Source organism: Beta vulgaris, chromosome 8 (genome assembly GCF_026745355.1).
Source record: "Beta vulgaris subsp. vulgaris cultivar EL10 chromosome 8, EL10.2, whole genome shotgun sequence".
NCBI classification, from domain to species: Eukaryota; Viridiplantae; Streptophyta; class Magnoliopsida; order Caryophyllales; family Amaranthaceae; genus Beta; species Beta vulgaris.
In genome coordinates this window covers 52799908-52814884 of record NC_079209.1, presented here as the reverse complement: position 1 = coordinate 52814884, position 14977 = coordinate 52799908, and the positions used below count along the sequence as shown (strand labels likewise).

Here is a 14977-nt window from a genome sequence, read left to right as displayed (position 1 = left end):
TTAGTTTTAGTTTTAGTTTTAGTTTCAGTTAATTTCAGTTGGTTACCTTATTGTTTCAGTTGGTTTTTTTTTATTCTTTCAGTTGGACTTTTTTTTCTTTCAGTTAGACTTTCTTTTTTTTCAGTTAGACTTTCTTTTCTTTCAGTTGGACTTTCTTTTCTTTCAGTTAGACTTTCTTTTCTTTCAGTTGGACCAACTGAAAGAAATAATGGGCCAACTGAAAGAAATAATGGACTAACTGAAACAAAATGAAGACTACCTGAAGAAAAATGTAGACTACATGAAAAAGAATAAAGACCAACTGAAACCCAAGTAAGTCTAACTGAAGCACAAAACCCACTGAAAAACAAAGAAGACTAACTGAAAACAAAATGAAGACTACCTGAAAAAAAATTGGAACCACCTGAAAAAAAATGAAGACTACCTGAAAAAAAATTGAAACCACCTGAAAGTCGTCCGACCAAGATTATGGTCGGACGAGTCCGACACAATACGTTCTCTATTACTAATCCTATTTATGAAAATGATAACGCACGATTTTGATAATTGATATTACTAATCCTATTTATGAAAATTATATAAAGTTGATATTTTGTTAATGCACAAAGCTAAATGCACTATCATGTCTTTTAGGTGAAGAAAATGCACCTTGGTTGGAGAGTTTCAATAAGTTTCAATTATATCCAATTAGGTTCACTAAGTTCTCATCGGATTCAATCTTGATCTTATATGTTCCAATCAAGTTCAGTTAGGTCCAATAAATTCAATTAGATCCAATCAGGCTCAATAAGTTCTAATCAAGTTCAATCAAGTCCAATAAGTTCGGGATTTTTTGTTGAAGAGAATGTACCCTGAACCTCTTGTCGAAAAAAAAAGAAAAGGATAAGTTCTATAGAGTAAAGTTTAAGATGTCACTCTAATATTCAAAGTTATTATCCAATCCAAGTATCCAACTAGAATGAAATTGTTAGAGTATATTCTCGTTTTTCATTAATATCGATTGGATAATATTTTTATCTTTTAACTAATGAAATCTATTTTTCCCAAAATTAAAGTAAATTCCACTCTAACCAACAAACTTGTTTCATAAGATTTTTAGCCCAAGACTAACATGTGTATGGGTGCTAAACTGCTAATAAAAAGGAAAAGACTCAAATTCTTAAAAAGTTTTGGCAGCAAGCTAAACAAGAAACATAAAAGGTCATGTCTAGTGTCCACGTCTAGTAGCTAGTTTATGGGCATCGCTACCAAAACGTCTATCTATTTCATGAAGATGAACTCATCGAAGGATGTGGCCAAGTTTGATTTCTTATATTTGCAAATTGCAACAACACAAAATATATGTCTTTGTTTCTTTTGTTTGGTTGTTTCAACTTGTATGCATCGTAATTAGTATGGGCCTATGGCCTTTGTCCAGTCTGTCCATATATCAGCACATCCTTTTCCCGTTTCAACTTCACCATAATTGTATACCATAGCATATGCCTCTGCTTGGGTAGTTGAACTCGTGTAAAAGAGTTTGTTTATTTGAATAAGAGAAACCTTGATATTATTTAGGGATTTAGGTTCTGTTCTTTTGGACTGAATAAATGGAACTGAATTGAACGATCAATTCAGTTCAGTTCATTTTTGTTCAGACTTATTCAGTCCAAAAAAAACAGAACGTAAAGGAGATACAAACTTGCCAATAATGAGAATTGAATTGATCTCAAAATCTCTTGAAATCAGAATAAATTATTTAACCACTTAACATGCCTCTTTCTCAAAAAGTTATCTTTATCCATTGCACTTTACCACCAAAGCAAAATATTTTCTATATGAAAGAAAACATATTTCTTGGAAACACCTCGTTTAACCTCTATTCACCAAACACCAACGTAAAAAAATTTGAGTAATCAATCACTACCTTTTAAAATAATCATAACTGCTAATTTTAATTCAATCTTCTACTCATCAACAAAGGACCTACTACTGTTCAAAAATATTCGATCATTGAATAGCACTACCTAGAGGTGGCAAATGGGTCATACGGGTTGGGTCATGCGGTCAGCTTTGTGCTCGGGTTACGTTCGGGTCGGGTTCGTTTGGGTACGAGTTGATATCGTCGCCATGAGATTTTGTGTCGGGTCAGGTTAGATCGGGTTGGTTAAGTTCGGGTTAGATCGGATTTCCAATATCGCAAATAAATAAAACACATATAAGACTAGTGATAGTAAATTAAATAATTAATGGACAAAAGCTAAATCATATATAGTATTTCATGACAATATTTTCCTTAAATTTGTTTAAAAAGTAACTAATATGACAACTTTTCGGGTCGGGGTCGGGTTGTAGCCATCATTATTGAGTCAATTTCGGTTCGGGTAGATTCGAGTACATATCATATTGAGGTCTATTTTAATTCGGGACGGTTATTTCGGATTTCACTTCTATTTCGGGTCGTTATTTTCGGGTGAAAAACATATTTCGTGTAAGGTATTGAGGTCGGGTATACGGACTGAGTCAACGGATACGAGTCTATTTTACCAGCTATAGTCCTACCTACTACCCCTTTTTCTCTCCCAAACCCTAACCTCCATTAGTGTTCTTATAGGAAATTTTGTTGGTTGTTATATCGGCCCTAAATATTGTTATTTTCTTTGCTTTATTATTAGTTTTATTGATTTATAGTTTATTTTTGTAATTCCCCCTTTTATTATGAGGTTTGTCTCCACCAATATGATGGTTCCATCAATTCTCGCCATGGGAGTCTTGCTTTTCTGGTTAACTTTGAAGTTTATGTGAGAAATCATTCTTATTGATTTTATATTGATAAATTGGTTGAAGAATTTCAAATTGATGTTTTATATTATACTCCTCTGTATTTTTTTTTATCTTTCTTACCTAGAATTTTGACACTATTTAAAATTAGAGAGAATCTTCTAAATTCTTCTCAATATATAAGACAAAATATAGTCATGTGGGGTCTTCTTTGATTTGTCTCAATGAGTATTTTATTAATATTCAACCGTTATAATTTTTACTAATATATAAAGATATACTTCCTCCGTTTCTTAATAAGTGCAACATAGAGAAAGTGGGGGAATACCAAGGAATTTAGAGAGAGAAAGTTGGGACAACAATAAAGTAGAGTAATTCAAGTGATGAAACAAAAAAGTTGTGGTCCCCTCTTGCTTTTTGGTGGCATATTTGTAATAATATTGAACTTTTTTTACCATTTTGAGCTTGGTTGCACTTATTGTGACTATTTCAAATAAGGGAAATGTTACACTTATTAAGAAACGGAGGTAGTACAAGATTGAAGAAGTACATTGACAAACGTGTACAATGAAAATATGAAAGATAAAAAAAACATACAAAAAGAGGGTTTTATATAAAAAGTCGTTATTAATATAGATGGTATGTAACGATCTATTAATGATAATCTTGTATTCTCCTTAAAGAAAAACTTTAATACCTACCAGGCTACCACTACATGTTCCAACCCTATGTTATTAAGAACTATAAGAAAAATAGCTCCAAATCTCCAATCCCCCAATTCCCCCCACTTACTGGTCTCAGCGGTCCAAAGACAGGTATATCCAACTTGGGGAACTCCCGACCAAGTTCTTTTATAATAAGATGAGACGCAAACGACACTCTGCATATATCTACCTACTCAGAAATTCCGAAGGACAATGGATTGAGGATGGTCCCACCATATTGGACAATATCTTAACCAACTTCAAAAGTGCATATGGCATTACTCAAGGAGCGAGCACCTCTGTGCAGGATCATGACGAGGCCATCGATCTCGCACTTCGAGAACTAAACTTACCACATCTTTCTAGGGTGCAACAACAACAACTCCTGCTACCTTTCTCCGAGACTGAAGTACGGGAGGCCATGTTTGGCATAGGGGATGCCAAATCTTCTGGGTTAGATGGGTCTACTGCCGAATTTTTTAAAACTCACTGGGCCAGTCTCGGGACACAGGGTTTTCAAGCGGTCAATCACTTCCTGACCACAGGATTCATACTTCGTGAATGGAACCAGACGCTTATTGTTTTGTTGCCTAAGGGTCCGAATCCTGAAGACGTTACTCAATTTCGGCCGATTAGTCTATGTAACACAATTTATAAATGTGTCTCGAAATGCTTGGTTAATCGGCTGCAGCCGTTGCTCCCTGATCTTATCACGGAATACCAAAGTGCATTTATCCCTGGTCGGCATATGGATGACAACATTTTGATAAGTCATGAGCTGACCCATGTCCTCAATAGACATCAGCGTGGTAACGTTCATCTGGCTGCTCTCAAAATTGACATGAATAAGGCATATGATCGGGTAAACTGGAGGTTTCTCTTAAAGGTTCTTCGCGCTTATGGGTTCCCTGGCCACTGGATTCAATTGATTAGTCAATGTATATCCACAGTTACCTATCGCATCTTGGTCAATGGACAAGTTACGGAGGCCTTTCCATCCCACTGTGGTCTCCGACAGGGTGATCCCCTATCTCCATATTTGTTTTTGTTCTGTATGGATATCTTGTCCCGCATGTTAACACTGGCTACAGATATCCGTCGATTTGATGGCTTTCGTGCACACAGGTACGCCCCTTCTATTTCCCATCTGTTTTTTGCTGACGATGCTCTTCTTTTCTTTAAATCTTCGACTACGTCCTGTATGGCAATTTCCAATCTTCTTGGTCGATTTTGCCATATTTCTGGGCAAATGATCAGCCTCCGTAAGTCTTACGTTAAATTTAGCCCCAATGTCCCTGAGAGTCGAGTCCTTGAATACAAAGGTATTCTACAGTTGGACACTACACAATCCCTGGGCACATATCTTGGTGCTCCTGTGGACATCCAAGGGAAGAAAACACAGCATTTCACCTTTCTACTGGATAAAATTTCACAACGCATAACGACATGGAGCCATTCCCCTCTTTCGCAAGCTGAGAAATTGATCCTCATCAATTCTGTCCTTATTGCTTCTATTGCTCACATCCTCTCGGTCTTCTTGCTCCCCACAACCATAGCTAACAAGGTGGATGCTATGCTTACTAGGTTTTTCTGGTCTACCAGCTCCGATAAAGGAATTGCTTGGCGAAGCAAGGATCTCTTGCATTTGCCCAAAGGTGTTGGTGGCCTCGGGTTACGTAGTATTACGGTGCACAATCGTTCACTACTAATTAAAAAAGTTTGGCGTATGCATCGTAATTCCAATCTCCTTATCAGCAAAGTTTTCTGCCACAATCCGCCGGGCAATGGTACTCCACTAACTACACTACGGTCTTTACGGGGGCAATGTTCTTGGAGTGCTCGAGGTCTACATCAAACTGAGAAGGTTCTCTTGACGAATTATGTTTGGAAAGTTGGTTCCAATTTGGGTCTAATTGCTGGTAAGGAGCGATGGGTTAATGGGGAGGTTCCCCTATTTCGTGATAATGTTCCTCTTCGTCCTGCAGCTACTACGACAGTGGCATCACTTTTGTTGCCGCAACAGCAAGGTTGGTATGTGTCCCGGCTACGTTCGCTTTTTAAGTCGTTAACGGTTCGCACTATTCGCGGTTTAGAGATTCCATGTTTCACTTCTCCTTCCGACATTCCTATTTGGCCTTTTACAACGTCTGGCCAATATACCACCAAATCTGGGTACTTCTTTCTCTCTCGAAATACAGATATCTGTAGCATGAACCCCCCTCTAGTTTCGAAATTTTTTCGTCTTCTATGGGGATTGCGCATCATGCCAAAGTGGAAGCTTTTCTTATGGAAATTATGCCACAATGGGCTAGCAACATCCGCTAACCTCTCATATCGGGGTCTCGCCATTTCCGATATTTGCACAAGTTGCAATATGGAACCTGAGACCTGCCAACACATTTTCCGGGTTTGTCAGTTGGACATTGTTCTATGGCAAACAAGCCAATTAGGTATTCATTCCAACTCAAATCCTGCTGTAGCTTTCAAAGATTGGCTCATTGCCTGGATCCATTATTTCTACCAACAGGATGGCTATAATGGGGATCATCTTCCCATGTTTGTGGCCATTTTATGGGCAATTTGGCAGGGTAGGAATAAGCGTGTTTTCAACGGGATACTTCCGGATTTGGAACTTCTTCGCTCTCTGGTACACCAAGGCACTCAGCAGCACCTCACCTTTGGCTACCCCCCTGCCCAAGATCGGGCCTCTGCGCGTCGATTCAGGCCCTCCGGGGTTCCTTATGGCGCATTTCGGGGTTTCTTTCTGCGGCGTCTCACAGTTACATATACAAGTGGATGGTTCTTGGACCCCCGTTTCTCCTTTGGCAGGCATTGCTTGGGTGGTTGAACATTTGTCCAGCAACACTAGGGAGGGGTAGGGCAGTTGCATTCCTTCCTTCCCCTTCAGCTCTGGTTGCTGAAGCTCAGGCTTGTTTGGGGGCTTTGATTTGGGCTCAGGCCCGTGGTTATCATCACATCATGGTTTATACTGACTCTGAACTGGTGGTCAGGAGTTTACTTCACCAAGACACACAACCGATTTCAATCGCTTGGACCCTGAATGACATTCGATCCATTGGACACCAATTCCAATGGTGTCGGATTACAAAGGTTACTCGTTCACAAGTTCAGCAGGCTCATAATTTGGCTACTCATGTCCGGAAGGGCCAAATACCGATGACCACCTTTTAGTTCTGTTTTGGTTTTGCTTTTGTACGTTTTCCCGATGTCCAAAAAAAAAAAAAAAAAAAAAAAAAACCCCCCAAGGCCCCAACCCAACCGACGAATATATTGTTAAAAACTCAGTTACATCTCAATTACCCGAAAACCCATACAAATTAACACACGGACTAGACAGTAGACCCTATACGAATAATTAATTTTACATACATTATAGATTTATAGTTAGTACACTACTTCACTTATATACATCCAATCTGACCGTCTTTTTAACGCGTTCACGCGTTTACTTTGTCCCCTCCCTCCTTTCTCTTTCCTTGAGTTTTGTGGGTGACCACTATATATTCCTCTCCTCTATCTTCTCCCTCTTTTTCTCTTAGCAGATGCAGAAACAAATTTTCTCTTACCCTTTCAAAATTTCCTCTGCATCTGCAATTTCTTCCTTTCTTCATCTCTCTCCACCAACCAACCCATCTTAAATCCACCATCATAATTCTAATTTTATTGGATATTATATCAAAAAATTTATATAAAAAATGCCTCAATTAGAGGATGAGCTATTCCCATCAACACCAGGCAAATTCAAGGTAGATCAAAGAGGTGCACACTATTTCATGAACCGTCAAATCCACCGATGTTTCGCATCAACAAGCACCATGTTTTTATGGGCTTTATTCTTAATCGCATTAACAGCATCATATCTAAGTTTCCAAAGTTTCGTCGACACAAGCAGCAAATACTTCACCGCTTCATGGGGAGGTATTCAATGGGAGAAACAAGTACGTACATCAGCACAGATCCATCGATCTGGTGGTATGTCCGTACTTGTAACCGGTGCAGCCGGTTTCGTCGGGTCCCACGTCTCTCTCGCTTTAAAAAAACGAGGAGATGGAGTCGTTGGTCTTGACAATTTCAACAACTATTACGACCCATCATTAAAACGAGCTCGTAAAAATCTCTTAGAATCACACGGTATAACAATTCTTGAAGCAGACATAAACGATGTCAAGATTCTTGCTAAATTATTCGACACGGTTGCATTTACTCATGTAATGCATCTGGCTGCACAAGCTGGTGTACGTTACGCAATTGAAAATCCAATGTCGTACATTCATAGTAACATTGCTGGGTTAGTCGCCTTGCTAGAAATTAGCAAGGCGGCTAACCCACAGCCCAGTATTGTATGGGCTTCATCAAGTTCTGTATATGGGCTTAACGAAAAAAGCCCATTTTCAGAACTTGATAGAACAGATCAACCTGCTTCTCTTTACGCCGCAACAAAAAAAGCTGGTGAAGAGATTACTCATACATACAATCATATTTATGGGCTTTCAATTACTGGGCTTCGTTTCTTTACTGTTTACGGCCCATGGGGAAGGCCCGATATGGCGTACTTTTCTTTTACAAGAAATATCCTTCAAGGAAAACCTATTACTATTTACAGAGGGAAAAATAAGGTGGATTTAGCAAGAGATTTTACTTACATAGACGACGTCGTTAAAGGGTGTTTAGGTGCGTTGGATTCTTCAGGGAAGAGTACCGGAAGTGGCGGTAAAAAACGTGGGCCAGCACCGTATAGAATTTACAATTTGGGGAATACTCAACCGGTAACTGTACCGACACTTGTCAGTATACTTGAGAAGAGTTTAAAAGTAAAAGCTAAAAAGAATGTGGTTGAAATGCCTGGAAACGGCGACGTTCCGTTTACTCATGCTAATATTAGTTTGGCCCGAAGAGATTTCGGGTATAAGCCCACTACTGATTTACAAACCGGGTTGAAAAAGTTTGTTAGGTGGTATCTATCTTATTACGGCTATAATAACGGAAAGCCTGTAAATTGATTTTTTTTTTTTTTTTTTTGGGAAGTAAATTTTTTTTGGTAATTTTTACAGATTTTGTTGGGATTAATTTACTGTTTTTTTTTTCATCCCCTTATTTTCTAGGGGTTGAAAAATATGTGGGATTCTTTTTCCAAATGGGAAAAAGAAAAAAAAAATTGGGTAGTTTAAATTTCTATTTTGATGAATTTAAATCTGTAAAGAAGAAATTAATTATTAGTTGCCACCACATCTGTCTTTTAATTTTTCTTTAATTTTGTTTTTTTTTTATGTTTTTTTTTATGTTTTTTTTTAATATTTAAGTTTGATTAATTAATTACGTAATTAACGTGGTCGGTCTGTCATTATTTGCTTAATTAAGAAAGCAAGAACGTGGCATATTATTCAGTGCAGGCTTCGAATTAAAATATAGAGATAAATAATTTAATTTATTTTATTGTTGGCGTCAAAGTAAATTACAAAAAAGAATTGGATTTTGTAGGGTTAGTTATATAGTGATTCATGATTTAGTGTATAAAGATAAGTAGGAATGGTTGGCCACTAAATGTGGAAGAAATCAATGACTTCATTCTTCTTTACTTTGTAGTTGTCGGTGATAATTGATATGAGTACATTAGTTGAGTTAGTAAATGACAAAATTATCCCCAATCAAATCAATAAGTGGAGTCTCACTAATAAAGTGAGTTACATTTGTAAAAAAAAAAGTTTAGATAAGTTAACAAGTTTTTGTTGATAATTTTTCGCAAGGTGTTTTAGTCTTGGCGGAATAGGTTTAATTGACAATTACAAGATAAGTTTGGATATGTCAAAACTTTTTTATTTTTATTTTATTTGAAACTTTTTGATGTAGAAAAAGTTTAAATATGTTATGATATGTATAAGTTAATGATGTATGATTGGATATTTGGGTTATCTTTGTAGTTAATTCAGTAATAGTAGCCTTTATAATAATGTTAACGTCTTATACCTTTTTGTATTATTCTTAAAAAAAGCTTCATAATGAGCTAAGCAAGCTTCACTTAAAAAAAATTGTAATTAAGAAAGCTAAGTGGTAGGTGTTGGTGATTGAAGAGAGAATGTATTGAGAGAGAGCGTGCAAAGAAAGTGATGGGAGTTTGAAAAAGTTAATTAGGATGAAATCCGTAATCATTTAATGTTTACGAATTTTATTATTTCCTTTCTTTTGTAATATTAGATATTTCATCCGTTTTGAAATACATGAAACGATTTTATCTCTTATGTGAGAGCCTTTCGAGAGAAACGTTTTTTTTTATATTTCAAAACGCAAAAAATATAACAATAATGCAAAGAATAGCTCTTAATAAATGCTTATAGTCGACAATAAGCACTATTTAGCAAGACATATCACATCTAATGGAAACTCCACTCTTATAGTTTCTCAACATGTGATATGTACATTATAGATGTTCTACAATCTACATAAGGATCAGTTTGATGTACCTATTCGTACTTAACAAACGTGTTTACCACATTTTTTTGAGGGGTAGAAATTGTACGTCGAACCTTTGTAGATAATAGGTTGAGCACAAATGAAGTAAATACTTTATTCTTCCATCTAGGAGCGTAAGATATAAGGGATTAAACTAACTTTGTAGCTAGTAGAGTGGGAAAAGTCAGCTTTATAGAACATTAAGTAAAATGTACGTATATACTCCATAAACTAAAGATTGTCTCAATTTTAAGCAAATTCTTCTCAAAATAGAATTACTACGTAAAAACCATGTAGTACTTTAATGGTTTAGTTTATATCTTAAAACGTTGAATTTGTGAAATTAAAATCCTATTAGAGGCACTTTGGGGTGAAAATTTCACCTTTTCATTCTCCCTACTCCCAAAAAACTTTACCTGCGAATTCGAACCAAATTAACCTGAACAAATTTCCGATTCGATTAGGGCGCCTTCTTCTTGCCTGTAAAAAAAATAGTACTACATAAAATTTGTGACAGTTTGAGTACTAGTACCATAGTACTTTAACAACTGGAGACAGAAGTTAGGACAAAATTGCCCTCATTAAAATGATTGCAAGATCCAACTAGACAGCAAGTGGAGTAAGAATAAAAGGTGAAGAAAGGGGGAGGAAAATGGGGAATAAAGACAGGCTGGTTTTTAAGACCGTGACATACGGTATTGTTAATGTTGATGGGGGCCCACTTTATGACTATGTGATTCTTTAGGGGATGGAGGAGGGGCCCAATAGGCCCATGCTCTCTTTGTCCAGCTGTTAAAGTTTGTAAGATAATTTATATTCATAGATATATGTATAAAATTAAATTAAATAAAATAAATTTATGATGTTTGATTTTAACAACACAAATGCTTTACCGACATATATAGATATTTGTGGTACATCTGTACAAGAGTCAGTTAGATCATCAATTTTAGATATCAATTTTGGTTGTCCTTTAAGCTAAGTTTCCGATTTTTGGATTGAATGATTGTTATTAGAACTACTAAATTTTGATTTGATTTGATTTGATTTGAGTCATATTCTTAACAGAACGGCTAGATATTTAAACATGAGCTAGAAAATTTGATAAATTCTATTTTCAAGTGAAATCATAAAAATATTGCATAAACTCGTCTTTAATATTTTTATATTTAGCTTTCTCTGTTGTGATGTATTCCGTGTTTTTTTGAAGGGATGTATTTTATTGATGTTGATAACATTATTTTAAGAACTTATTTTTCTGACCTTGTTTTTTCTAAATACATCGTATGTTTTTTGAAATTTTTGAAAAAATTATTACTTTCTTAACTTTATGAGCTTGTTTTTTTTTTTTTTTTGAAGTTTTCAAAATTACTCTTTTGCTTTTATAGCTTTTCATAATGTGTTCTTATTTTTTCTTAACAATTTTGAACTTTTTTTTTAATTTTTTTTCTTTTTTAAAAAAATAAGTAAAAATAAGATAGAATAAACACGCTTAAACACTCGCATCATTCTCAACTCCAAGACTATCAAAAACAAAAATGATATTAATACTGCATAACAAAGAGTACAATTGGCTTAAAATTTCAAAACCTCAAAAATGACACATAATTCTTGAAAAATGATGTTCAAATTTATGCCATTCTCTCAAGATTCTGTGAATTATATGTCTAATATCCAAGTGTTAGAGTGTTTTTTTTTTACAAATAGTAGATAAGTTTGATTTAAATTCAAATGATTGGTTTACGAAAGAAGCAAAATAGTCGAAAAAGTTAGAATTTCAAGTGAAAAAGAAAAATCGGAACTAAAATTCGTGCACCACGTCGATTCTACTTCCTGGTGGTATATGCTTCATCAGAATTCACAACCTATACTGGAATCCTAAATCCTTTGCATACAGTGGGTAAGAAGAAATATACTACTATAGGTTGTCGACTTTTTGTGTTCTTTATCCATGAAACAGAGCTATTATTAATGTCATAATGTGAGAATAGTACTAGAGCGTGTATTTGTTTGTCCTTAGTTTACATTAAAAGTTTCCTACAGTGGTAACTCTATTCAAGAAGGCTCTTGGTAACTTCAGAATAGTTTCAGAAACAAACAAGTTCAAGTAAACTATGATAAAAGTATATATGATCCTTAAAAGAATGACCCCACTTGTAGAAAAAAGAGTATAGAAATGTGGATTTGCTATGAAATGTACACCAACTAAACATCACGAATTCATATCAGTTCTATTCTTTAATAGAAGTAGTTAATACCACCTTTTATTTGCGTATACTTGTTAAACTTTTTCTATATGATAGTAAGGAAAGGAAGGGAAAGAAAAAGAAGAGGAATTGCCAAAGGGATAGAGAAAAAGAGGAATGTGTATATTAAAGAAGATAACTCGATCCTTTTCTTTTTCTGTTTTCGTTTATTTTGTTTTATCTAAACAAAGTAATATAGAAAACGAATTTAATTAGCTCAAATCATATGATTTTAACAAATTTTTATCGCCAAATGATAAAATCGGAGGTAAATCAATTACCTCACACAATTCACTCGTCTTCTAAATCTTATAAATCCTATTCAACTCAAGATAAACCATGTTTATTACAAAAATTTTTTTGTTGGAAATGAAATTTCTTGATGGTCACATATATGAAAGAATTGATAGAGCAATTTATTATATAGTAGTAATTTTTTATTAGAAATTAGCGAATCATTTGTTATGTATGAAAACTTTACTGATTTTGGACATGTACCTGTAATTTTTCAACTCAGAGGAAAATTATTAATTCATCAAGTACAGATTCCAAAAGTTTTGGACTTTAAAGAAAGAACCACATCAAATAGTGTTCCGGTACAGAATATATGATGTTGGAGTGAATCGGTATCCTTCACCTTAGTATGCCGATTTGACCAATTACCTTACCATCTATCCAGAAAAAAGTCTCTCTCTAGGGAAACTAGGGTTTGAGTGGAAAGTCTTGGTTCTCCATTAGGGTTCCTCGATTTTTCGAGCTGCAAATCCCTCTTGGGATCTGTTTAAGCCAGCATGGCTGATGATATCGCATCTAGGGTTTCGAGTTTACATATTACCGATGCGGAGAATGAAGTTTTGAATCTTGATAGCGTTGAAATCCAAGAAACAGACCAAAATCTTGAACTGGCGATGGTAGGCAAGGTTCTTACCGCAAGAAACTTTAATTTCGAGGCATTAAAGCGAACGTTAAACCAGATTTGGGCAATCTCATCTGCTGCCCTATTTCGCCCTATAGAGAACAGATTATTTGTAGTACAGTTTACGTGCCGCAGGGACAAAGAGAAGGTTTTACATGGCCGACCGTGGACGTTCGACCAACATCTTGTTATGTTGCAGGAGATGGAGGATCATGTTCAGCCTTCGAACATCAACCTGACGCGATGCCCATTTTGGGCTCGCCTTTATAATCTGCCATTGGGTTGTCGGACTGAGGGGCATATCCGAATGGTGGGAGGATGCTTGGGTGAGGTTATGGAGGTGGAAACTGATGGAGTACAGTGGGATACGTCGGCGTGGGTTCGAGTGTTAATGGACGTTACAAAACCTTTGCGAAGAGTGCAGCGGATTTCGGTGAAGAAGGGAGTTTCGGCTCTGGTAGAATTCAAGTACGAAAGGCTCCCTACTTTCTGCTATGGTTGTGGTTTAATTGGACATATTGAACGAGATTGTTCGATGGTTAACGAGGATGATAGGAGTGAAGGGAAGCAGTGGGGGACATGGCTGAGAGCATCTCCACGCAAAGGGAGGTTACGGCTCGAAGAGGAAACGAAGTTGTTTCTCAAGAATGCTCGCCGGTTGAGTTTTCTCGAAGAGTCGGCAGTGGGGAAGGAGAGGTGTTATGAGGTGCCAGAAATTGACGAGGGTGGATTGAAGGCTGTAGGTGGGCTGGAGTGCGAGCGGTCAGCAGGTGATGATACGAGCATGGCTGATGCACAAAAGCTCCTAGAACCTGTTGTGGTCACTCAAGAGACTACACCAAATACTTTTCCAGGTGATACTCTTACATCAAACTTTTCTTTTACTGCTATGGTTGAGAGTGGGGTTAGTAAAGGAAAAATAGTGAAAGTAAAATCTCATAAAAAGAAGGTGGCTAATGTGGCAAACAAGGGTGGTGTAGTTATTAAACTGAATGAGGTTACCAGTGGGGATAAGAGGAAGTGGCCTGATATGATGATTGTTAATGAGGATAATTGTGATGATATGGTGCAAAAGCGCCTGAAAGGTTTCGATAATGTAGATGGTGGCAGTAGTTCCAAAACTGTCGAGGCGGAGGTTGGCGAGGACCAACCCCGCCGGGTGTTATGAATATTCTATGCTGGAACTGTCGGGGTATGGGTAACCCTTGGACAGTTCGACAACTTAGAAGATGGAATTCTTCTAATACCCCCGACATGATGTTTGTGTCGGAAACTATGATTAAAAAAGAGATTGTGGAGCAAGCGAAGGATCGGATTGATTTTTCAAATGCTTTTGGAGTGTCGAGTGTTGGGCGCTCTGGAGGATTGTGTCTTTACTGGAAAAATGACAGGGTTGATTTTTCATTGGTATCGTTTTCGCAGCATCATATTTGTGGAGATGTGGTGAGTGGGGACGGTTTTCAGTGGCGTTTCTGTGGAATTTATGGGTGGCCGGAGGAAGCTAATAAGCATTGTACATGGGAGTTGATGAAGGAGTTGAAGGCGGAGTTTGATGGTCCATTAGTTTTCGGGGGAGATTTCAATGAAATCTTGACTTATGCGGAAGAAAGAAGGGGGTGCCGAGAGAGAAAGACGGGAGATCAGGCGATTTCGAGAGGCTAAGGATGAATGTGATTTACATGACTTGCGATTTGTAGGGCAATGGTACACCTGGGAGAGGGGGGATAGTCCAGAGAAGAGAATTCGGGAGAGATTAGACCGCTTTTTGGTCTCATCGTCATGGGTGCAACGATATCCGGAGGCTTACATAGAGCACCTAGTACGCTATCGGTCGGATCATGCCGTGGTTCTGCTGCGTGGCAAAGTGCCTTCCCCCCCAAAAC

General features: G+C 36.9%; 1 protein-coding gene across 2 annotated transcripts; it reads left to right on the top strand.

The window, feature by feature from the left end:
• The first annotated feature begins 6986 nt into the window (after positions 1-6986).
• LOC104901768 (UDP-glucuronate 4-epimerase 1) lies at positions 6987-8711 on the top strand. Of its 2 annotated transcripts, XM_057391155.1 has the most exons (2): positions 6987-7765; positions 7811-8711. In XM_057391155.1, the coding sequence occupies exons 1-2, from the start codon at positions 7181-7183 to the stop codon at positions 8483-8485; spliced, it is 1260 nt and encodes a 419-aa protein (XP_057247138.1). In that variant the 5' UTR covers positions 6987-7180; the 3' UTR covers positions 8486-8711. The 2 variants fall into 2 exon arrangements, with proteins under 2 accessions (XP_057247138.1, XP_010687680.1); XM_010689378.4 differs by having other exon boundaries at positions 6990-8711.
• The last annotated feature ends 6266 nt before the right edge of the window (positions 8712-14977 follow it).

Bases quoted from the DNA above. Each gene is read 5' to 3' on its own strand.
- LOC104901768 (XM_010689378.4), top strand. From the start codon at position 7,181: ATGCCTCAATTAGAGGATGAGCTATTCCCATCAACACCAGGCAAATTC.